Raw genomic sequence first — 22454 nt, 5'->3', positions numbered from 1 at the left:
AACGCCATAGGTGCGGGGACTGTAAAGGCCAGTATGGATGAATAGGTGGCTATTTTTCTTATTGCTGTTGCTGGCATTAGTTGTCTGTGTTGCAAGTTGCCCTCAGGAGCTCTAGATCCAAGCAGTCCTCGCTCCAAAAGAGATTACCCAGCAACCGGGTGGAAAAACTTGTCTCATCGCCTTATTGAACAAAAAGAGATTTACATTTAATAGTCCCAAGGGGAAACACCTCTCCTTTCAATTTTATGTCAGTCTATGCATTGGCTGTTTTACTCTGTGAGGGAAGCTACCACCTATGCAGTTAAGCTGCGAGGTATTTTTATTACAAGTCTGTTCTCCCTTTTCCTTGTGTGCAGATAATACCTCTTTGTGATAAGAGGAGTTACAGAGGGAAAGGTGGAATGTCCAGTATCCTGTTTGGGCTCAAATAACTCAAATCTTTTAGGTCTAAGTCAAAAACACTGATCTCTGGGCAGGCCAGTATGTTACCTTTCTGTTTTTCGTAAGGGAGTTAAGGTTATGGTCATGTCAATAAACTCCTCCTCACAACTGCAACACTACAGCTTATCCCATTTTAGGGATAACCTCTGTTCCCACACCATATCTAACTGTTGGACTCAAAGAATCAATTTAAGTTGGAGATTGCAACTTTTACAGTTTCATCTGAAGGTGATACCCAAACTGCTCTGCCCTCGTAACGCTTGGGAACGCAGAGAGCTGACGGCAGGAATGCTACTCCTCTCTGCAGCTGCAAGAGAGTCTATAAGGCTCTGGATGCTAATGATCATGATGTGACCCCTTGGGAGATGTCTTATGTGCAGTCCCCTTCCTTGGGAGCAGGTGAACCCATGTTGCTGAAGCATGACTTCCAAAACAGAGCTTTCACTCAGAAAGTTTTGCAGAAGCTTTGAGCTGTGTCCCTCCTTTTAATTTTTCTCTCCATCCTTGCAATATTCAGTCCTTCCCCCTCTCCCCTGCCTTCTGTGAGGTGCTAGTGACAGTCCAAAATGACCTTCCCCTAGGAAGCTCAGCATAACTGTCGATCAAGCAATGGGGCCCTATCAAGCCCCAAACTTGGCACTTGGGGATAAAAAGGCAGCAGTAAGCCTGAGCGGGCAGTGCGCATACACTAACCGAAGGGTATTTTCTCTCCAAAGTTGAAAGAAGCCGTGACAGCTGCCAAGTCCAGATTATTTCTGCCTTCAGGACGGGACAGGGCTAACATGAAAAAAATCCTGCTTTCTGCTGGTGTGGGCTTTTAGCAAGTAAGATGTATTATGCTCATCCTTGGCTATTTAAATAACACTGTCTCACTCTGTATAAAACAACTTATAATATGAATGAAAAAAATAGCTATGGATCGTGAAGCAAGTGGGAATGGATAATCAATTTTTATCACTAATATTGTGGGTAAGACCAATAACTCTGAATGAGTTATGAAAGCCTCTGCTCTGAGCAGATGTGTCTCCTTTCCAAGATGTCTCATTTTAGCCCAGCCTTAATACCAGAAGAAGTGTTGAGTTAAACACATTAAAACAAAACAAACATTTATTTTCATTGTCCATCATATTTCTTTTTAAAATGTAGGAATGTGAAATTCTCACAGGTGGGCTGGCCATGGGAGGCACAATAACGATGGACTAGAAAAGCCTTTCAGCTTTACAAACATGGGTTCAAATCAAGCTTAAGTAAGTGACGGGTGAAATGGGGCTATTGATTTCAATCTAGTCCCGTTTGGCTACAGCAAAAAACTCGGCACAACGGTATCTTAACACTTAAAGGGATGCCGTCAGCTAAAAGATAACACTTCTGCTGGAGAACATTTGAGTGTTATTTATACCAATTGAAATTACTGGAACGGTTGAGATTACTAGGGCTGAAAGACATCAGAGAGTAAATTTACCTCCCCCCATTTGGGAAGATGTGTTAATTTTGTACTTTTGGCAGTGCTTTCTGCCAGACCTGTGCCCCAAATCTCCTTTCCAGTTACACGGTAGAGCAGACATGATGCACGTGTGCAGGCCAGGCTGGGAAACATGTTTTCCTTGAGACTGGTCTGTCAAAGAAAAAGATTCACATGGAGTCAAAAATGCTCTGATGACCAGGCAAGCGATACGGTCTGCCTGATTTTCCTTTCTGCCCGTGCACCCATCTGCCCGGCAGCCCACCTGGAAATCCCCTGAGGAGTTTTGGCTACCAGGCCTGCAGCAACCTGCTGCGAGCACTGGTGGCAGAGAACGACAGCGTTGCCCTCCCGTCACGTTACACGGGGCAGGTTCATCTCTGGGAGATTTACAGTGCGAGTGCTGATGAATCCGGACCCAGGTCAGGAAGCCTGTGTGGGAAGAGATGATTTTTTCTGCCCCGCTGTGCACGTGAGTAATTTTGTGTCATTCAGACTACACCTTTGGTTAAGGTCTGGTACATGCAGAAGTGAAAAACCTGGTCTTTGGTTCATGATGGTCAAGGATAGATTGCATGAGACGCTGAGAAAGAGAGAAGATAGAGCTTTATGCAAAATGAAATACAACTGCTGGGCTGTAAAATCTACCGGGAGGCCCCACAGTCAAGTGTACTCCCTGAAACTCTTCATAATTTCATTTTGAAAAACCACGAGATATCAAATGGAGAGAGGGCACATCGACAGTGTGGGATGGAACATGGTGCAGAGGTCCTCGATCCAGTCCCAGACAAGCTGGCCCCCCTCCGCAATGTAGTGCAGCGCCACGCAGAGACACGAGCTCGCATCCCAAAAGCAGTCAAGCCCAGCTAGCACAGCGGCTCGCACCACCACGTCAAGGACGAAGCTCTGCACCGATCCAGCCGTCCTGCTCCCCATTACACAGACATGCCGAGTTCAACCAAGGAGGTGGGTCCTGCAAGCCCTGCTCCTGCAAGAAGGCCCCAACAGGTCCTTGAAGCAAATGCAGTGGCCAAGGTTGCGTTCCCTTGCAGTTGAGAATAAATAAGGAGTCAGTCCTGGCCTTGCCTGAGAGGTGGCATGAGTAGAGTTGTAAGTGGGGCGTGCTCACAACTCCATGGTGAACATGCAAGATCAGACCTTAAGGATCCTATTTCAAAAGACCCCAGCGTGCACCATCACGACTTGATTTTCAGACACCTTGGTGCTCTTTTGGATGCATCAGTCAGCTCCAGGGGGCTCAGGAACGAGCACAGGGAGCTCTGCTAAAGCCTGGCCTTCACTGTGACTGCTTAAGACCCAAATCTCTCGCCCAAGGTGACCAGTTCAGGACCATAGCAGGAGTCAGAGCCAGGGTTAAAATGCAAGAGTTTCTTGGTCCCACACTGCTCTTTCATCTTTCCAATCCCAGCTCCTGGTGCACCTCTCCTGCTGGTATTTAAAGACACAGCACGGCTCAGTGGAAGGCTGTGCGGCTGCCCTCTCGGTTTCCTTACATCGGGGGATTTGTGTCAGAAGTTGAGCATTGCCAAATATTATTTTGAATGATTTTGTAGTTCTAGGTTAATAAACTGCTTACCATCATAGGGGAACTGAACCACGCATTACTCCAGTTGCTACAGTGGACCTTTTTCTTAGCCCTGTATGTAAAATGTACAGTTCAGAATAATTCTCAATAGCCCTACATTTCCAGATTCACATTTTTAATTAAACAGCATTTTCTTTCTTTTGTTTCTAAATGGGCATGCAGCGTCATTTAAATCTCATGGACCTCCATGACTAGAACATCTCAGGACCTCATAGCTGCAAAGCTTCGCTCTTGCTGCAGAGAAGAAAATATCAGAGAATAGTGAAAGAGCGTAACTTACACCAGGCAAGCTCTCTGTGCAAATTTCTTTTTTATTAAATTACATGGAAAAACATCTTATAAATTCCAAGTCTCTTCGCGGTGACCCAGCTTCAACATTATCTGAAGATTATGTTCATCCCTCATTTAGTGAGGCTGTTTTTGTCAGTTTAGGGGAGGAATGGAGTGAACTCCCCCTGACCGTGAGAGAACTAGGATAAGTATAAAAAAATTGCTGGTGGTACTGTCTCCAGTGTAGTATGGAGTAGTAGCATGTGGTACGTACCTTCTGACATGTAAGAAGGTGTTGGATGTGTTGGATTCCTAATGCTGTTCGGAAAATGACCTTAAAACACATGCAATAATATGTTCTATAGATATATAGATACATATTCCAGTAGTTCCCTTGATGCTGTGAAAGTCAAATACTTAGTGATGGCAAAGATCCCTTTTGGTGCCTTAGACTGCTGAACGCTGTATGTGTCTCCTCTGAACCCGCCATTTCCTCTAGTTTGAGGTGAGGAACGTGGTTTAGGATTTTTTACTGACTCTCCTAGGTGTCGACCCGGGCACAATGAGTACAGGGAGATGGCTGATTTACCTTTCAGTAGTGTCCTTTCGCTTGGAAGCTGCAGAGGAGATGGCTTTTGTTCTGCACCCCGCTCAGCCTTTCACCCCGCGGTAGCGATGGGGATTCTTGCGGCTTGCCTGCCCGCTCCCATTTCTTCCTGCAGGCACCACATTATATATCCCTCACGAACCTGACCACAGCTTTCAGAAACATCCAATAAATCAACAGTTAAAAGGGAAGAGTAGACACGGGGAGCAGGTGCTTATTATCTGTGCATCTCTGGAGAAGAATAACCCACAGTGTATTTCCATGCCCATTCGAAATGGAATATGACCATGACCCTGCAAGTGGCTCTGCTTGAATTGTTCCTGGCATCATGTTTTACTCCTAATATTTTCATTGTCTGCCTCCATCAGTTTTACCTCCCACTGTAGCATTAATTTTGTATGTGAATATGGAGGCTGTGCTTTAAATAATACAGCATATGCTTTTTATTTGCCATGTAGAATAATATTTTTTTGGCTGATTTATGTTCCACCTGGACAAAATTATTTTTTATGATGGGTTTATTTCATTTGCTCCCACATTCCCAAATGGGGGGGGTGGGGGGGTGGGGAAGAGAAATCTTGTAAACCACCAATAATGACGGACACAGAAATCCGCTTTGAAATACAAATTTACTGCAAAAACAGATTCTCTCCAGCCACGTAAATGAAAAAATGCTGTTGTAATAATTTTAAGTTTGCGAAAGCATGATACTACTGGAGAGAGTAATCTTGAAGCTCTTGTATCATCCCTTACACAATGTTGGGAGCATGGAGAAATTCACTGACAGCTATAAGCTATTCCAGTAGAACAAAATTACACATATGGCTAGAGCATGGATTTAATTTAGCTCTTTTCAGAACTTCATCAAGAAACAAAGCCAGGACAAAACCCTGTGGTCTTTCGGTTTGCAGATTTGCCACAGAACTTCATAGGCTAAGCTGCCAAATCTACCTCATTTCCAGTTTTCACAAGGACTGTGGAAAAATACGTTACTTGCCATTGAAACAAGTTAGTTTCAAACAGATAATTTGGGTTTCGATAACAAAAAAAAAAAATGTATGATGTACCTTGTTTTGTGTTTTACAACCCTGGAACAGACTGGCAGTATTTTTATGTTCATCTATCACCTATAGAAATATTCATTATGAACAGATTTATTAAAAAAAAAAAAGCCATATGCAATCCTTAGCACAACTTTGTTCTGATTTTGACTTCCAGCTTTTGGTGCTTTTTGTAAAGCAAATAAATATTAATCATACAAATCCATAATAGTCATAACAGTTGGAAAGCTCTGGTTCTATTTTTGGTTGTAATAGTCATCTTTAACCATACAACATCCTCCAGCCAAAACCACATTGTAATAGAAGCGCATATAATAAGGACACATAACGCCTCCATGTCAGCTCTGAACTGCAGAGCTGGGAAAAGTAAGATATTCTTTCAGAGCCGCTTCCCTTTTAATACTGAATGTAACAAGAAGAGATAGGACTTTCACAGGAAAATCCAGCTGCTTCTAGTCCTACCCTGTAACTCCCCATCAGATGGCAGAAATCCAAGCTGATGTCTCCCCCTTGGCACCTTCTGGCAGCAACCAGATATGTTCCCGGGCAGGCCCTCTCCTCCCCACACAAAGCTCTGCTCCAGCCCCTCATCCTCCCACGTCCCTAATTCTTGCCCCACCAGCTAGCAAGAAAAGCTTTGGTGAAGGTCAGCCACCTTTGTTCTGCTCCATCTTCTTCTCTTCCTGAGCACTGAGAAGAGTGTAAAATTTATCAACAGCAACCTAGGCGCTGAAAATCAGGCCACTGGTTTAAAATGAGGAAATTTCATCTATAGAATGAACGTGTATTGTATTTGTTTCACCGTCATGCCAGCCCCAGGCCTTTCAAACAAAAGTAGAGCTCCTGTTCTTCCACGAGCTCCTCGGGATGAAGGCAGCTCCTGCAGGAATCGTAAGCCTGCAGATGGGAAGAGAAAGGAAAACTGTATAAAAAAGCTACAGTAGATGGTGCTAGACAGGTGCAGAAGACACCAGCTAGTCATTTGAGGATACCTGCAAGATTTACCCCTATGCTAAGCGGTTTAGAAAATGTGCAATTTAGATTTATCAGTTCAGAAGGGAGATTCAGATAAAAACAGTTGAGCTGGTGAGATTATTAAATGCAGAACCCCCTGCTGAGACCATGCTCACCTTACTACACGTGCTGACGAAGGGGAAATAGGGTGCTGGCACCCCCCCGGGCTGCACCCAGGCGGTCACAGGGAAGGCAAGGTTGGGCAGGGTGACAGGAGGAGCGGGGGCAAGTCACAAGTCACGGGCAGAGACCTTCCTTCACCCAGGAGCCTCTCCTGGGAGCCAGAGGTGGCACCCTTCCCGCATGGTGGGACGGGGACGGCAGAAGCAGCAGGAATGCTGCGGGGTATGGTTGGAGCGGGAAGCACGGATCGGTATTTCCTGATGTCAGCCCCTGCGTATCAAACCGTTAATGTCACAGAAAGGTGGTCTTGTGTATTTAATTTTATCGGGCGGAAGAACTCTGATATACGCTGCGCTCGGTTCACCGCTCCCGTGCAGATTTACTCAGCATTTTAGCACGCATGCTGCCTTGCTGACAGAGATTAAAGACTCTCCTCAGAGCCCCAGGTATTACGCTCAAATGTATAAATCAGGGCTTAATATATAATATTTGTCCATAAAAATATATCATGGTGGCATTCGTTTGGCTATCCGCATATTAAATACCGTTACAGAAAGTTACGAGTTTATTGAGGATTATTTTGCTACGCCAGTAAAGTCTCCTGCCATCCTAAAGAGGTGTCTTTTCTGCCAGAGCGTGGGCAGAGTCGCAAAGAGGAAGGGGCAGATTTTGCTAATACCGCCCATGACCCCGCACGTGCCCCAGCCGTGGGGTGCTGCGCCGGGAACCCGCTCCCAGGCCGGCCCCGGGCTCTGGCTTACCCGCGCTGGCCAGGCAGGGCAGGGATCACGGTGGAGATGACACCGCGAGCCTCTAAAGGAGAAAATTGCATGATGTATCGCCACTCAGGAGCACCCACTAGAGAGCTGTTTAGAGTGAGATTACAGTCTCAGAGGAGACTCTCGTGCCTCTCGGTCACAGGGTTACTACGATGATGCAGTTGCAGCTCGCATGCGGGAGGTCGGAGGGATTTAAATGACGGCCGGAAAGAAAAGCTGGATCAAACCTCCACAAACCGTGTTCAGATCAACCCCAACTCCCGAGTCCCCAGCTCTGAGGGACTTGAAATCAGCCAATTTGATTCTTTTCCCTTAAACAGAAGAAGAAAAACGGGAGGGAGAAGATGAAGTTTGTACTTCGGCCGAGTTTACAAGCAGCATTTCAGACTGAAGGGAAACAAAGCTGCCCAAAATAAGAGTTTGTGCAGTCTGGAGGTCTTGATCCCACTCACGCTAATTCCGTATTAGCGCGGCTATATGGATTTCTCTGCGTTTGCTGCTGACTTACAGATACACAAGGGAGAGAAAATCAGACTCAGTGCTGCAGTCTTTCCCCCTTCATCCTCTTCATATTCAAGATCTTTTTTTTTTTCTTGTAAATTCCTATTATTAACACAGAAGAAAAAAAAAAAAAAACCAAACCCTGGGATCCCTGGCACATCCTTGGAGTGGCTGCAGCCTCATCGTGGATGGCTAGACAACCGCCACTGTGCCACATAATGAGGAGCACACATGCCGCACTGGGGAGATACTAATGAGGGAGCTACAGCCCCCTTAGCCCTCTCCAGTAAATCCGTGTCTGCAAGCCATGTTTTATTTATCAGGCTTATTATGGCAGCGCTAAGGAGCCATTTGAAAAGGGCCGCCGTTGTCCTGGGCATTGCACACCACCGTGCCTGCTCTGACCAGCTTCCAGGGGAAACAGATGAGGCTGGCAAAAGGCAGGGGAGTAGGATGCTACGCACGGGCCGCGCGAACAACACCGTGGCAGCATTTATTCCATCGGCTCCTTTATGGGGGGTTTCAGCCTGTTTTGACCTCCTGGTGCTAGCTGAGCACCACTTGGGAGGGATCCCAGGCCCTGAAAATACACAGTGACTGGCAAACCGATTGAAGCTGAATTTGCGATGATTTCCAGGAATGCTTCTGAGGAAACGAGGACTCGGTGGGCCTGGAAAGACCTGGGTACAACCTGCAGAGCCAGGCGACTCGGAGGGGCTTCACAGGAGCCGCCTGAGATGGCCACCTCCCTGCCCAGCACTGCTCCCTGCTCCCAGCAGAGCTCCCGCTGGACTCCCGTGCATTCCACCATGCACACAAAACACCGCTCCTCTCTGACGAGCCGCGACGCCGCGGAGCCCTTGTTGTGCCGCTTCTGTCAGCGTGCCGTCTCGCTCAGATTTGCATGTGTGCCAGAGGGAAAGGGGATTTACGATCGCTGCTCCCTTCTCCCATCGTCCTCTTCCTGACACCTCAGCACGCCTTCTCAGAGGTTTCTGTCCACTCTGGAGCATGACTCCGCTCGTGGAGGACCAACAGAAACAGGAGTAAAAGGCAGCTAAGTGAAAGGTAGAAGAAAGATGAGTAAATCTTTGCAAAAGTTATACTGCAGATCTCAGCAGGACTCAGACAAATTGGTCTGCGTTTCTTTAACGTATTAGATTTCTACTTACCCTGTTCATTAGCCCGTTAAGCTACAAGGGCTGATTATATGAAACTCATGGAGAGGCATCAATTAAGACGATGAATTTACATACATTCCTTCTGGATGAGAAATGACGGGTTTCCTCGGTTCAGAGTTTGGTACAACTGGACTCAGTTTCGGAAAGAGAAAGGAGGAGAGAGAAGTGTTAAATGCGTGCATCTGTACTGCCACCCAAAATGATGGGAGCAGTTCACAAGTTTGAGCATAAATGTATGTCAAATAGAAATAGAAGGAAACGACTCGCAGTTTCCGAGGCTGAACTATAATCTGCCATGTCACATCGACAACAAATTATGAGAGTACGTGAAATTCCCAAGAGATGTTGCTCTTACAAGGCCAGCCCAAATGGTGTTCCCAGGCTGCAGAATGCAACACTAAATATTTGCACATATTTATCACTTTTCGCCCACACAAGTTCTCATCTTATTTTGCAAACACTGCGCAGCAGAACAACTTCCTAACCACCAAAGTGTAGCCATCGCTGGTCTGCAACGTGCCAGTGGCACCTCTTTCGTGCCAGCATGCGTCCTGGGAAAACTGTTAACAAAGGCGGTTTGTTATCCCGTTGCCACTGAAGAGAGAATTGAGATAGGCCTTGCAAATGTTACAAAAACCCATGCAAGTTGATGGAATCATCTGTCTTTTCTTGAAAAACACTGCACAGCTGCTAATATCGCCGGCGGAGACAGGCCATCAGCAGCATTGTTCCTATAGCTAGCCTTTGTAGCACTAACTTTAGTGCTACTGTGGCTAAATACTGATGTACAGCTAAGTTAACTAGTTAATACTAATAATAGCTCAGTAACAGTAATAGCTAAATAGTAATAGCAATAGTTCTTCTTCAGGAGCCAGCCACAGAAAGAAGGCCCTCATCCAGAAAGGGCTGAACACCACCAGCTCTCATTCACTTCAGGGAAAGTTAAAGGTTTTTTAGCTAATATAGTAACTTATATGTGACTCCTCCTTTCCTGAATAGCAGTACCAAATCTATTCAAGCGGAAAGGTGTTTTCACCCCTGCGCTGCCGGGCTCGTACGTCAGGAGCGCTCCATCCAGTTGAGGTGCTTGATAAAGACTACCTTTGTGTGTTGTCGCTTTGGTTTCCTTATCCAGGACCCTGTGCTGGGCGAAGGTAAGCGTTTACACCTTCTTGGACTGCCAGATAGCGAATGTGCAAGCTTCCTCATTGCTCAGGACACGAGATAAGGGGTTTCTAGCCGATTTCCCTTCCAGGCACTGCATGGCCATGATAATCAGATCATTCTAAAGAGGAAATACTTAAAAAAAAATGCTGCTTGCATATAAAAGTTTGTGCCACAAACAGGATCATTTTTTCTTAACAGGAGGGGAAAAGGAAAAGTGCCATTTCTTTTTCTCTCGTGTACGCAGCATCGCAATTACATACCACTGGAACTAGAAATACGTGCTCCTTTATTTTGTTCTAACCAAAGAGCAATCAAACCTACTCAGGCTTGTGTTAATGATATACATTATACGTACCAGAGACATTTACACTGCATATCAAAATCGATCAGAACATAAGGAAGTTAAAAAAAAAAAAAGCCAATTGCCTTATGCTGTGAAGTTTGACTTGAGTATGATCTATCTCAGCCTAATGGGGTAGACACATGCCTGCACAGGCTGCAGCGCTGTACTAGCACTACGCTGAAATGAGGTAACATTTACAGTCAAAGGTGGAAGCAGACCGTGCGGCTATACATTTTGGGAAACAAAGAGGGCAGGCGGGGGTGAAAATGACTTTTATGCTCAGGTCATCGCTTGTATAGTGTCATGGCCCAGAAGACGCGGCGGTTCCTCAGCTGGTGCTTTTGCTGCGACCACATACGTCCCCTGTTCGCAGCTTCAAGCTGGGTGATTTCTGTCAGCTTTTTCTCCTGCCCAGCCACGGGCGAAGTCTTCAGTTTTAATTTGTTCAGACGTTTAATGTTCTCGATTTGGACAGGAAAGCTGGACAATAAACCACTTTCTCTTGTTGCTAGAGATTTATGTCTTTTTCCAATTTACTGAGTGCTCAGCACACGCTGTATTTCAATCAAAGGCAGCCAAACGGCTACTGGTGCATTAATGACACACGGTGTCTATACAAAGATGCAAGTCGCATTCCCCGTAGCGAAGTACCCGCCAACAGATCATCACTTTATACCAGCCGGGATCTCTTGCTACTGCTTAACCACAAGTACTCCCAGCGCCTGTGCTGCTCGCCAAGGCTACCCGGCTGCGACCTCACCTTGCAGACGCTCGCTCTGCCACCCGGCGCCCAGGGAACCGGCCTCCACCCCTCGGGCGGGGGCCCGGGCGGAAGCCCGAGGCAGCCGGGGCCCGGGGCGGCAGCGGCCCCCGAACCCGGGGGCGGCCGGGAGCGGAGGCCGGGCCGCGGGGCCGCCGCCGCGGGCGGGCGCTGAGGGAGCGCGGGCGGGGCCCCCGCCGCTTGCCATTGGTTGATCCGTTGCCACGGCAACGCGCTCAACACTCCCCCCCCTCCCCCGGCCGTTCCGCCCCACGTGACCCACGGCGGCTCCTCCAGCCAGCGCGCCTGTTACCAGGGCCGCGCGAGCCGGCGGGCGGGGCTGCGTGGGAGGGGCTGGCTGCTTCCCATTGGCTGCTTGCCGAGGCCCGCTGATTGGCAGGGGGCGGCGGAGGCGGGGCCCGCTGGAGGGCCCGCCGATTGGCTGGGCCCGGAAGTGAGGCGGTGGGGTGATGCCGGCCGCCCCGCGGCCGCTGCCAGGCGGCCCCGCGCGGCCCCGGCCGCCAGACAAAGGCGCCCGCTTATTCCCCCGCCCCGCGCCCTCGGGCTGGCACGGCGACGCGAGGGAGGGCAGCGGGGAGGCGGCGGCGACGCCAGCCTGGCCGAGTGCCGGCGGGCTCGGCGGCCCCGGCGCCCTCCCCGCCGAGGCATCGCTCTTAATTGCCGCTGGGGCACGCGGAGCGGGCGGTGCCGGCCGTCACGCTCGCCGCGCGCCCGGCAGCCAATCAGCGGCCTGGGGGAACGCGGCCCGCACGCGGAACCCGCGTGTCCCCGCCGGCTGCCCTGTCAATCACTGTCCCCCGCCCCGGCCCGCCGTAGCCCCGCCTCCCGCCGCCCCACCCGCGGCGGGGGCTGCCGGCGCCGGCCGCCTCGGGGCCGCTCGCCCCAGCGCTGCGGGGGGAAGCGGGGTGGGGGCCGGTGTCGAAGCCCTTCTCCATCGCGGCGCCGTCCCCGCCCGGGGCGGCGGGAGGACGTTACCGGCGCCCGGGAGGGCTGGCGGGGGTGCGTGTGTGTGTCCGTGCAGCCGCCCGTCCCCTCTCTCGGGTCGGGGCGCGGGGCTGTGCCGCCGCCGGGCGGGACGGACGGGCGGGTGGGGGCCCGGCTGCCCCGGGGCCCCGCAGTCTGCACCGGCAGCGCCCAGTCCGCGCCGCCGGGTCCCACTCGGGGCGGGCTGTGCCGCCGGCCCGGCCGGTCCCGGCGCCCTCCCCGCCGCGGTGCCCTCCCCCGGTGCGGGGCGAGAGGCGGAGCCGGCGCGGCCGCCGCCCGCCGCCTTTATCAGGCGTGGCGGCGCGGGGGGTGGCACTGGGGAGCACCTCGGTTTGAGATAGGCGCTATAAATACGGCGGCGGGGATGGGAGCCCGGCCACGGGCGGCGGCGGGCTGAGGGCGCGGCGGTCAGCGGCCCCGGAGGACGGTGGGTGCCTGCCCCGCGGCCGCTCGGTTGCCTCGGCCGGGGGACGCTTGAATTTTAATTTACCGGTGCGGTGTGGTGTGGTGCGGCGCGGCGCGGTGCGGGGCTGCCCGCCCGCCCCTCGGCCGCCCCCCAGCGCCGCGCCCGGGAGGAGGGGCGGGGGGAGCTTTTTTGTGTTTTGGCTCTTTTTGTCGGGAGGGGAGCGGCAGCAGCAAGCCCCGGCGGCTGCCCCGGGAGGGCCGGCCGGGGGGGGGGGGGGGCGGGGGCGGAAGGGCGAAGAGAAGGGACGGGGAGGGGAAGCCTAAAAAAGGAGATGGGGCCGCGGATAAAGGCGGCGGCGGGAGGGCGGGCTGGAGGGAGGGCGGGAGGGCGGGGAGGGAGGGCGAGCAGCCCGTAACCCGGCGCCTGCCGCCATCGCTTCCCAGCAGGACTCAGCCCAGCGGCGGCGGAGGGCGGCCGGTGCCGCTAGCGAGGAGGAGGAGGTCGCCGCCGGAGGAGCCCCGCGGTCCGAGCCGCCCCGCTGAGCTCGCCCGCCCGCCACGATGCAGATCTGCGACTCGTACAGCCAGAAGTACTCCCTCTTCAACGCCATGAACCGCTTCATCGGCGCCGTCAACAACATGGACCAGACGGTGATGGTGCCCAGCCTGCTGCGGGACGTGCCGCTGCTGCTGGAGGAGCTGGACGCGGCCGGCGCCGTCTGCCCGCAGCGGGACACCGCCGTGCCGCCCGGCGACCCCGGCGCCTACTTCTCCCGCAGGGACATGTACAGCCACTACATGCTGCTCAAGTCCATCCGCAACGACATCGAGTGGGGCGTGGTGCAGCCGGCGGCGGGCGAGGAGGCGGCGGCCCGCAAGAAGGACAAGCTGGGCGGCGGGGGGCCCGCCGAGGAGGGCGAGGGGGAGGAGGACCTGGAGAAGCAGTTCCACTACCACCTCAGCGGACTCCACTCGGTGCTCTCCAAGCTCACCCGCAAGGCCAACGTCCTCACCAACAGATACAAGCAGGAGATCGGCTTCAGCAGCTGGGGGCAGTGAGCGCCGGGGGCGGGGAGCGGGGGAAGGGGGCACCGGTGGCGGCACCGGTGGCGGCAGCGGCGCGTCCCCCCCGCCCGGCCCGGCCCGGCCTCGCTGCCGCCGCGGCGGGGGGCTGCGCCTCCCCTGCGCGCTCCCAGGACTGCAGCCGGATTTCTACCAACGCACAAGCGAGAGAGAGAGATGTAAATTAATCAATACTAGTTTATTAATTATTTCCCCCCCCCCTTTTTTTTGTTTTTTGTTTTTTTTTTTTTTTTTTTATTGTACGGCCTGGGGCGAGCGGTTGCCGTGCCTCCCCGGGCGGGGAGGCCGAACCGCTGCGGGTACGAGGTGTCCGGGGTGTCTGGCGGATAGGAGGCTCCCCGCAAGCCGATGAACAGAATAACGAAACTGGCCTAAAATTGGTTGTGTTACCCGGGAGGGAGCCCAGCGGGCTGAGGAGCATCCCTCCGTCGCGGGACGGAGGGCAGATCCCACGGTTGTACGTGTACTGGAGTTTATTTAAAACTTTTTTTACTCAGATGTAGAGTATATTCTAAAATAAATGCAAACGTATTAACTAAGAGCGACTTAAACTTTTTGGTATGATTTATGTTTCTTTAATTAAATGATATTTTTAACATCTGGAATTCTTTTGTTCTTCTAAGTTGTTTCCAGAGCTGCCTTACTAGACACAGAAATGCCTGCATGTGCAAGAGAGGGGGTCTTGTGCCTTCCCCCCCCCCCCCCCCCCCAAAGGGAGCAATTAGGTAGTGATGATAACTCAGCGTATCTAAAATGGATGAATGACCGTATTAACTGCGCCATGCACGGCCTGAGTTTCGGTAAGCCGTTCCCAAGCGGACGGTCCAGTTGCTCTGTGTGAACGCTGGAGTGAAGGTCGGTGCCCCTTTAACAAAATCCGAGAAGATGGAGTCAGGGTTACTTTGCAGGCAGCGATTCATGGAGGTTGGAGCAAAGCCTGGAAGTGACTCTTGCTTTTTTCGGGAAGTATCTTAATGTACTGTGGGGAGCTCTTTTCTCTCCCTCCGAACAGGTCTGGGATACTTGCCTCCCCCATCTCTTGCATTACTTTCTTTCCTCTGGAATCCTCCTTGGATACTATGAATTAATTGGGTTTATGTTATCCAAATTGTATTGGTTTCTTTCTCTCTGCATTATTTTCATTTGCTGAAGTAATGTGCCTCGGAATTGGGTGTCTATATCGTGTTCTAATATTAAAAGTGTACTTATTGATTACAATACAATGTGTGCATATCACAGAGGATAACCATTTAATAAATATGTATGTCCTTCTATAACGTATGAAGTTTTCTTCTCAGGCACTGAAATGCCAAGTTTGCAAGCATCTCCTTATACTGAAATGTCACTTTGTATTACTGTCATCAAATTTAGGGCTTGTTTGGTAGTTTTTTGGTTGTTGTTTTTTCTTTTAAAAATGGAATATTTTTTTCTCTCAGCTTTAAGGATATTTTTGCTTAAATTCACATATTCCCTAGCAATTTGTATTTCAGCCCAACTGTTAGAACATTGTAGTAAAGCACGAGCGCTCCAGACATGGTACTAGTTGGCAGATGTTTGTATAGTTAAAACAATCAGCCTACATGTATGTTTAAAAAATACATATTTTAGAAGGCTTTTCCCTTCTAGGGTAAAGAAGAGCTTTGTAAGGCCGGGTGATTTTTAGCTTGGCGATGCTTGTTCTTTTTGTAACGTTTTTAACTCCTCTTCCCCTCCCCTCTTGGGAAGATGCCAGGAAAAAAAGTCAGGAACAAGGAGAGGGATTACCCTGGTTTCCTAACATGTCAGCTCGCCAGTCTTGCCGTAGTCTAACTAATGTAACACAAAACATGCGGTGCCGTACGCTGGATGGTGAAGTTTTGCTCTCCTGAAGGCGAGGGTAAGAGGGAGAACCTGTTCTGCTGCGTGGCTGCCTTCTCCCTTGCGTTCAGACGACTGAAAACCGCGTTACAACCTCTGCTTGGGAGTGCTGGTAAAACCTCGGACGAAAGCAGCTCATGCAGTTTCAACAGTGCTGCTTTTGAACTCGTGGTAACTTCTGGTACGGATTTAGACAATGCTGTTTAAATGTTGCATAAGAGGCAGTGTGGTGCCAGTTTAGACTATGAATAACATCAGAAAAATAGTATTACATTGGTGCAGTATCACCATGAATATTACGTGTATTCCTTTTGCATCCTAAAAAAAAGACAAGGGAAAAGTTTCGGTGAAAGAGCAGCTAAAAACGAGCACTATTTGGCAGCAGAGGTGGCATTTCCTTACAAGTAAAGCTTTGGGTAACGGAGGAGGTGGGATGATACTGCAACACAAGGGTTTGCCTTGCCCGAGTGACTAAACCCCCCAGCTGCCGAACTGCACATGGCTCCCATGTGGGGGCCCGGCCACGTGGCTGGCAGCAGCCCGGATAATCCCAATTCAACCACAGCAAAACCTGCTGAGGCTCGCACGGACAGGAGAGACACTGCCACCTCCCACCTGGGAGCTGCTTTAGAATTCCCCTTTTTCAAGGTCATGGGAGAAGATTGAGGCTCTTTGGCATCAAGAAAGCGATCTTGTGATGCAGGATGGGGGAAACACCAACCGATAAAAGCAGGGATGGATTTCTCATGCAAAGGACAAGGGATGGGAACTTCGCTGTTGGCTGCCGTGGAAAACAACTTGGCCTAAAAGGTGGGGTGGTCAGGCAATTACGTAAATGCTACCTCCTGACATTGCAGTAAGCAAAGATGAGATTGCAGAGTCTTAACGCACAGATTTTCTATGATGTTAGATGCTGAATTGGGAAAAATTTCCATGAGCAGCACTATATAATACAATTAGGTTTATTATTAGGAGTTATGTTTTCTTTCAAAGGACTGGATCATTTTAAGTGCTCCTGATCGGATAGCGAGTTCAGCAAACCTTTAGTCTGCTCCAGTAAAGTGATTCTGATATTTGGAAGTGATAATGGCATATGACATCAGTCTAACGTAAAAGTATCTTTATGATGTCAAATACTTTGATAAGTGGCTTTATCTCCAAGCCACAGGTGAACAAAAAGACAACTTGCCAAACTACTGTAACTATGCACAAACTAGGAGAATATACACATGCGCTGTGAGAGGCAGTTGTCATTTTTAGCTCGCTTAAATGAAATAGACTCAATATACAGCAAGGCAGACATTAGAAGAGTAATAAATAATGAGATTCAGAACAGTTTGCACTTACAAATTGATTACAGCAAAAGCTTTGTTACAGCCAAGGAGCCTCAAGGACATTGCTGATGGGATGCGTCAGTTAATATAGAAAAGTGCCCAGTGTGTGTCATTATAGTTTATGAGTAAACTCTTATTTTTGTGTATACAAAAGAACAGGAGAGCAAAGGGGGGGGGCGGGGGGATGGACTAAGCTTTTCTCTCAAGGCATGTGTGTATATATACATGAGTGTGTATAAAAATATGGGCATTGGGGGTGGGCGTGAGTCCACGGGAAGAACAGCCTTTCAAAGGCTGCTGTGACCACTGACTGCTGTCCTGGATGGATGGCAGGTCTGTGCTGGCTTATGTGTGCATTTCAGGAATCCTATCTGCCTCTGGCACCATCAGGTTTTCTCCATTCCCCTCCAGAAGTGGGCCGCCACATCCCTTTCTGCCCAGGAGCGGATTAAAAGTCTGAAATCAGTATCTTGAAACCCACTGGGACGAGACCCACCCGCTGCAGTCCCTTGTGCTGGATGGGTTGCGTTTCTCCTCGGCCTCCTCCCCAGCGCACGAGCCCCTTCTGCTGCTGCAAAGGGCGCGCTCTGGTCAGTGCTTGGTGGAAGGGGGCAGACGAGGCTGAGCTCTCACCTTTCTAATTTCCCTCTGAAAGCTTTTTCTTGCAGAAGGTTTTAAATAGATCAAGATATCTGTGTTTTGTGGCTTGTTTCCCACACACACGCAGGGGCTCTTGCACCAAGACATGAGTCATCAGTAGATTGGCTTCGCTGAAAGATGCACTACTGTTAGTGGCCAGATGGAAGGTTATATTAGGATCTCATTACTACAGAGTTAAGCTCTGCACCCTGTTTTACCAGAAAAAAAAATTTAAAAAAAGGAAAAAAGAAAGGGATAGAAAGCTTCTCCTCTTCGTGCCTATGGGTTTGGTACATGGCTTATCTCTTTGTGGAAAAGTCTGCAGTGATTTTCTCCCACAGACTTACCACCCGGAAGCTCTGAGTATGGGAGGGGATTGTCTGGAAGTACTGCTTTTTATTATTTATATCTTTAAACATTATATCTTTATTATTTATATCTAGCTAGCAGTGTGCTAGGTACTATATTCCAAAGAGCTCAAAGATCTTTGATGATAATACACACAGGGAAAAAAGAAGAGCATGATGGGTTATAACCTGCCATAAAATCTGAGGGGAGTGCAAGCAAGGTGAGCATTGCAAAAGCAGTTCCAGCTTTGCATACTTTTTTCTGTTATTTGTTGTTGTCACCTCTAAACAAGCAGAAATACCTGAATGCATTAGTTCTGGTGTTGCTAAATCATTTTCCTTCCAGACCACAGACTTGCATGACAAGTTTGGGTCAAAATTAGTTTTAAGGAATGAAGTTATAAACTCCTTTCCAAAAGGAAATTTGCAAATAGGAGTGCAGTAATTGTATATCTTTTTGTTGGTAGCCAACTGCCGGAATCGACGCTCTTTATAAAAAGTAATATTCCTTCCCCATTCAAACCCACTCATACTTACTTGACCCGGAGTGATGGAATGAGGAAAACACCTTCTAGTTTTTGTGCTTTTGAATTTTGTTCTGGAAGAGATGTCACAGAAAAAGCTTGGAGAGCTTAGAGAGAAAACAGGTACCTCTGTATTAAATCACAAAACAGTAAATGAGCTTGCCTCATGGTGTTTGTAAGGTTTGTCATAGGATCAATTAAAGCATTGTATCTTTTTATCACATTTATCTACATACATCTGATTCTAATGTAATTCTTTCTTTTTGTACTGGCCTGTTTTACCTTAGCAACTTTGGGTTACAAACAACAGGGTTGGTGTCCCACAGGCACAGACGCACCAATTAAGACTAGCTGAGCCTTTTTAAGTGCATCTCCCTCTTCATCTGTATTTGAACTGAGAAGACGGGCAGGGTGCCTAAAGCCGTGATTCGGAGTATAGTGCAGCAGCATGGCAACCCCCTTGCTGTGGGTTTGCTGCTTGGTCATTGGCATATGTGCTGGAGCGGGGAGAGGGATGCAAGGTGAAGCTTTCCTTCAGGGATTTCTTCAGGGATTGTGCTGTGGTGGGGAGGGAGAAAGGCAATGGGGAGGTTTCTCACCCCGTAACCGATGTGTTTTTTTCCCTGGGAGCAAAGAAAGGGAAATGATGGAGCATCCTTTCACCCCTCCTGAGCAGGAGGGCTGGTGCCCGTACGCAAAGGCTTTCCACCACACTCGGGGCAGAAAAGATTTATTTGAGGTTCAAGCTGACAGCTTTCGTGGTTTATCAAAACACCTGGGAGTTGACAGATTAAAGACTTGCCGAGTCAGCACTTGTCTGCCAACAAGAAGATGTGGCACGGATGGAGGCTGTTTCAATGCAGAGATTAGATATTTTAGATCAACTACACCCTTCCCGCTTTTTTTATGGGTCTGTAGGAAATCTGACCAGTCAGCTGGTTTCACTTATACCACACTCAGAGGAGATTTTACTGGAATCCGAGAGTGATTTTTTTTGTATGCAAAGAAATAGTTTTAGTTCTCAAATATTTCAGTGTAACACTCTGCTCCCCTTCTCTCTTTTGCAGGTAGACGGTCTAAATGCAGATCCAAGGAAACACAAGGTCTCAATTAGACGTACCTCAACAAAAGCATTTTTTCAATTTTTAATATCTCTGCTTCTGAGATATTGTATTTCATCTTACTCACATTTGAAATGACTTCCCCAGACTTGTCATCACAAAGAGAGGAATGAGCGTGCTCCCCTGGAAGTCTGGAACTGAAATCTGCTTTTCTTCAGTGTTCAGGCGGGATAAGCGACCTACAGAACTTCCTCCGCTCTAGACCACGTTAGTTCGCATTTCATCCTTATTATCAGGCCATTTCGAACCGGGAATGCATGTACTTCTCATGGCGTGTACTTCTTGAGCCTGATTGTATGCCACTAACTGAAGAGCTAGGCAGACATGCACTAGTTAGAGTACACTGACAGGTACAGTCGCATTCGACATTTTTGCAGAACTAGTTACACACATGCCCATTTAGGGCACATGCTAGAAGCCGACAAAGCCACCAACTCAATACAGTTATCAAGCTTGCTAACCATAGAGGAGCCTGCTCCTGCAGCTGTGAACAGCCCACACGGGGAAAGTGCTACAGCCTTGCTTTGAGCCAAACATCTATCAACTTCACACAGATTTTTCTATCTGAGTACCCACCAGTGAGTAATACTCAAGATGGCTCAAGCCACCTGCCTTGCTTCTTGCTTTCCCATGTGTGCTTGTCCATCCCCTTCTCCTCATGTACTCTTTCCTCATTCCTTGAAGGCCATTTCTCCTAGGGACTTGTCCCTGTGTCCTTCCCAATCCCCTTTCCCATCTCTCTGAGGTTTTCCTCCTTGAAATTCCTAGTAAACCAATCTCATTTCATCATCCAGAGAGGTCTCAGTTTTGAACTGAACTGTAATTGGCAATAACAGCATATGAGGTGGTTTCATGATATTTCCTTATTTGAATCATGTAATTAAACCTGGCTTCCTTTATTAACTTGTTATTTTTCACGTGGAGGCACTACTTTTTTGAAAATGTTTTAATAGTGATGGCTGATCACCAGTCCATACATTGAGAAATATCTGAGTGCCGAAATAGCTGTGCTGAAGGCAGAGGCAACAATGCAGAAAGCTGGTTTCTGTTGCTAATGTGTGCGGTGCTCATCTTTTGATGTGCCCTAATAATTGCCATTAGTATTAATTGTAGCGTCACACTCACACTGAGAGGAAAATACACCCTGTAGTGAGCCTATACGGTGGCAAGGAAAAGCAAGGGAGCTGGCAGATCATGGCCTTTGCATTTATGATGCTGGCTTTTGTATTCAAGTTCAGCATAATGCAAAAAATGCCCCATTTAAAGAAGTTGAGAAGTCTGGTTTTAATGAAACAGACGGTGGGTTTCCTTCAGCTTTCACTGATATTCTTAGTACAATATTTAGCAAAGAGTAAAATAATTCCTCATCTAGGTGAATGTAGGCATGTAAGTCTTATTTTTAAAACCAAACTAAGAACACATGCAATGTTTTCGAAGGGCTATGTGTTTTAAGACCCAGAGGTGGCTATTTCCTGACTGGTGTGAGCCTATGCAGCGCCGAGAGGGCTGGTCCCCTCCTGTCCCCGTCCCCGTCCCCCACCTCTGGCCCCGCAAACTCTCAGTTTCCATTGTGCTGGCATCAGCACTCCTGCAGCGATGGACTCACCGTATCAGGGAGCTGACCCAGCCAAAAATTAGCAGAGGAAAAAAGCTTTCAGCTGTACTAATTCCCTCATTCAGCAGAAGGTGTAGCTGTGTTAGACGCGGTGCCAGTGTGGAGGAAGGCTTGGGAACACACTGCCAGGCGGCAAAGTGGGACCTCTCCCCTGTTGGAAACCACTTTCACACAGATCGGATTAAGCAGGTTGTGAAAGTGTCGTCTGAGTCCCATCTTCCACAGAGATTTGTATGCTGACGAGTTTGAGTGTCACTGAAAGCGGCGGCTGCTTAGGCTGAGATCCCGAGCAGGACTTGGGCACGGCAGCGTGCACTGATGTGCCACCTCGCCCCTAAGGAGGCAACGCGGGCTCCCCGTGCTGTACAGCTGTGCAAGCACTGAGGAGACAGGGCTGGTGACACCTCAGCCCTCTGGCACTTGGATGCCTCCATCCCCTTCCGGTGGCCATCACCAAGAGGAGACGCTTCCGCGTGGGCTTTAAGAGTGAGACACTTGGCTCCTTCGGAAGCACAGCCAACAGCGATGCTGCTGCCCTGCCGCAGCTGCCGGACGGCTTCTCAGCGAGGGAAGGCCAGTGTGAAGGGCTATGTCCCAGCTTCCTGGAGAGCACCTAGGTGGTCTTATGGGACAGTGATGCCAAGTACACCACAGTAGCAGTTTTGCTCGATAAGGAAGGCTTTAATATTTATGGAATGCGTGGGAGGGAAAGAGGAAAAAGCAACAGGAACACTGGGTTCATCTCGTGTGCAGGCACCAATGCACACCAAGTCTCAGGCCTTGACACAGGGATGGGAGCCCGGGACTTGCCCTCCCTGAGAGCGCCCCGAGCAGAAGGTCTCTCTTGCTCTCTAATTAAAGGGCACCATGCAAAATAAGGCTGTGACCAGAGGGCTGAGAGCCAGGAGAGCAGGTTGCTCCCAAAGGGACTAGAACCACTCTTCAAGGAACCTTGAGAGGTGAACTTGAAGCCACTTGGAGGACTGAAAATAGGGCCTCTGCTAGCCCTCAAAGCTGCTACTGGGTAAAAAGGCAGAATATTTTGTGGGGAGCCCTTCTCAGCAGACATGCTCCGAGACCACTGACAAGGCTGAAACCATTTCTCTTGGGAGCTGTGATTTAGAGGAGCGCAGATTTCGGCAGGGTTCTCTCCTCCGGCTCAGCTCGCCTTCTGCAGGAGGTAGGATCTGGCTGTGCTACAGGAACAGG

At 49.5% G+C, this 22454-nt stretch overlaps 1 protein-coding gene and 1 long non-coding RNA gene across 5 annotated transcripts; one reads left to right on the top strand and one right to left on the bottom strand.

Moving 5' to 3' along the window:
- Nucleotides 1-4856: 4856 nt before the first annotated feature.
- LOC148055750 (uncharacterized) lies at nt 4857-11431 on the bottom strand. 2 transcript variants are annotated; one of them, XR_015704810.1, is made up of 4 exons: nt 11316-11431; nt 9037-9172; nt 7346-8921; nt 4857-6344 (listed from the first exon to the last, which is right to left on the bottom strand). It is a non-coding gene; the product is annotated as an uncharacterized LOC148055750 (long non-coding RNA). The 2 variants fall into 2 exon arrangements; XR_015704809.1 differs by having other exon boundaries at nt 4857-8921.
- Nucleotides 11432-12183: 752 nt separating this feature from the next.
- Nucleotides 12184-14408, top strand: MID1IP1 (MID1 interacting protein 1). 3 transcript variants are annotated; one of them, XM_087757572.1, is made up of 2 exons: nt 12184-12335; nt 13173-14408. In XM_087757572.1, exon 2 carries the CDS (start codon nt 13287-13289, stop codon nt 13782-13784), a length of 498 nt encoding a protein of 165 aa, XP_087613698.1. In that variant the 5' UTR covers nt 12184-12335; nt 13173-13286; the 3' UTR covers nt 13785-14408. The 3 variants fall into 3 exon arrangements, with proteins under 3 accessions (XP_087613698.1, XP_087613696.1, XP_087613695.1); XM_087757570.1 differs by lacking the exon at nt 12184-12335 and adding an exon at nt 12517-12747 and having other exon boundaries at nt 13170-14408; XM_087757569.1 differs by lacking the exon at nt 12184-12335 and adding an exon at nt 12520-12747.
- The last annotated feature ends 8046 nt before the right edge of the window (nt 14409-22454 follow it).

The sequence above is a fragment of the Nipponia nippon genome, unplaced genomic scaffold, assembly GCF_047370975.1.
Source record: "Nipponia nippon isolate SJK-2023a ecotype South Korea unplaced genomic scaffold, ASM4737097v1 scaffold_2, whole genome shotgun sequence".
Taxonomy (NCBI): Eukaryota; Metazoa; Chordata; class Aves; order Pelecaniformes; family Threskiornithidae; genus Nipponia; species Nipponia nippon.
The sequence above is the reverse complement of the archived record's forward strand: the minus strand, read 5'-3'. Positions and strand labels throughout refer to the sequence as shown.

Excerpts from the sequence above, each read along its gene's own strand:
- MID1IP1 (XM_087757572.1), top strand. The coding sequence starts at position 13,287 with ATGCAGATCTGCGACTCGTACAGCCAGAAGTACTCCCTCTTCAACGCC.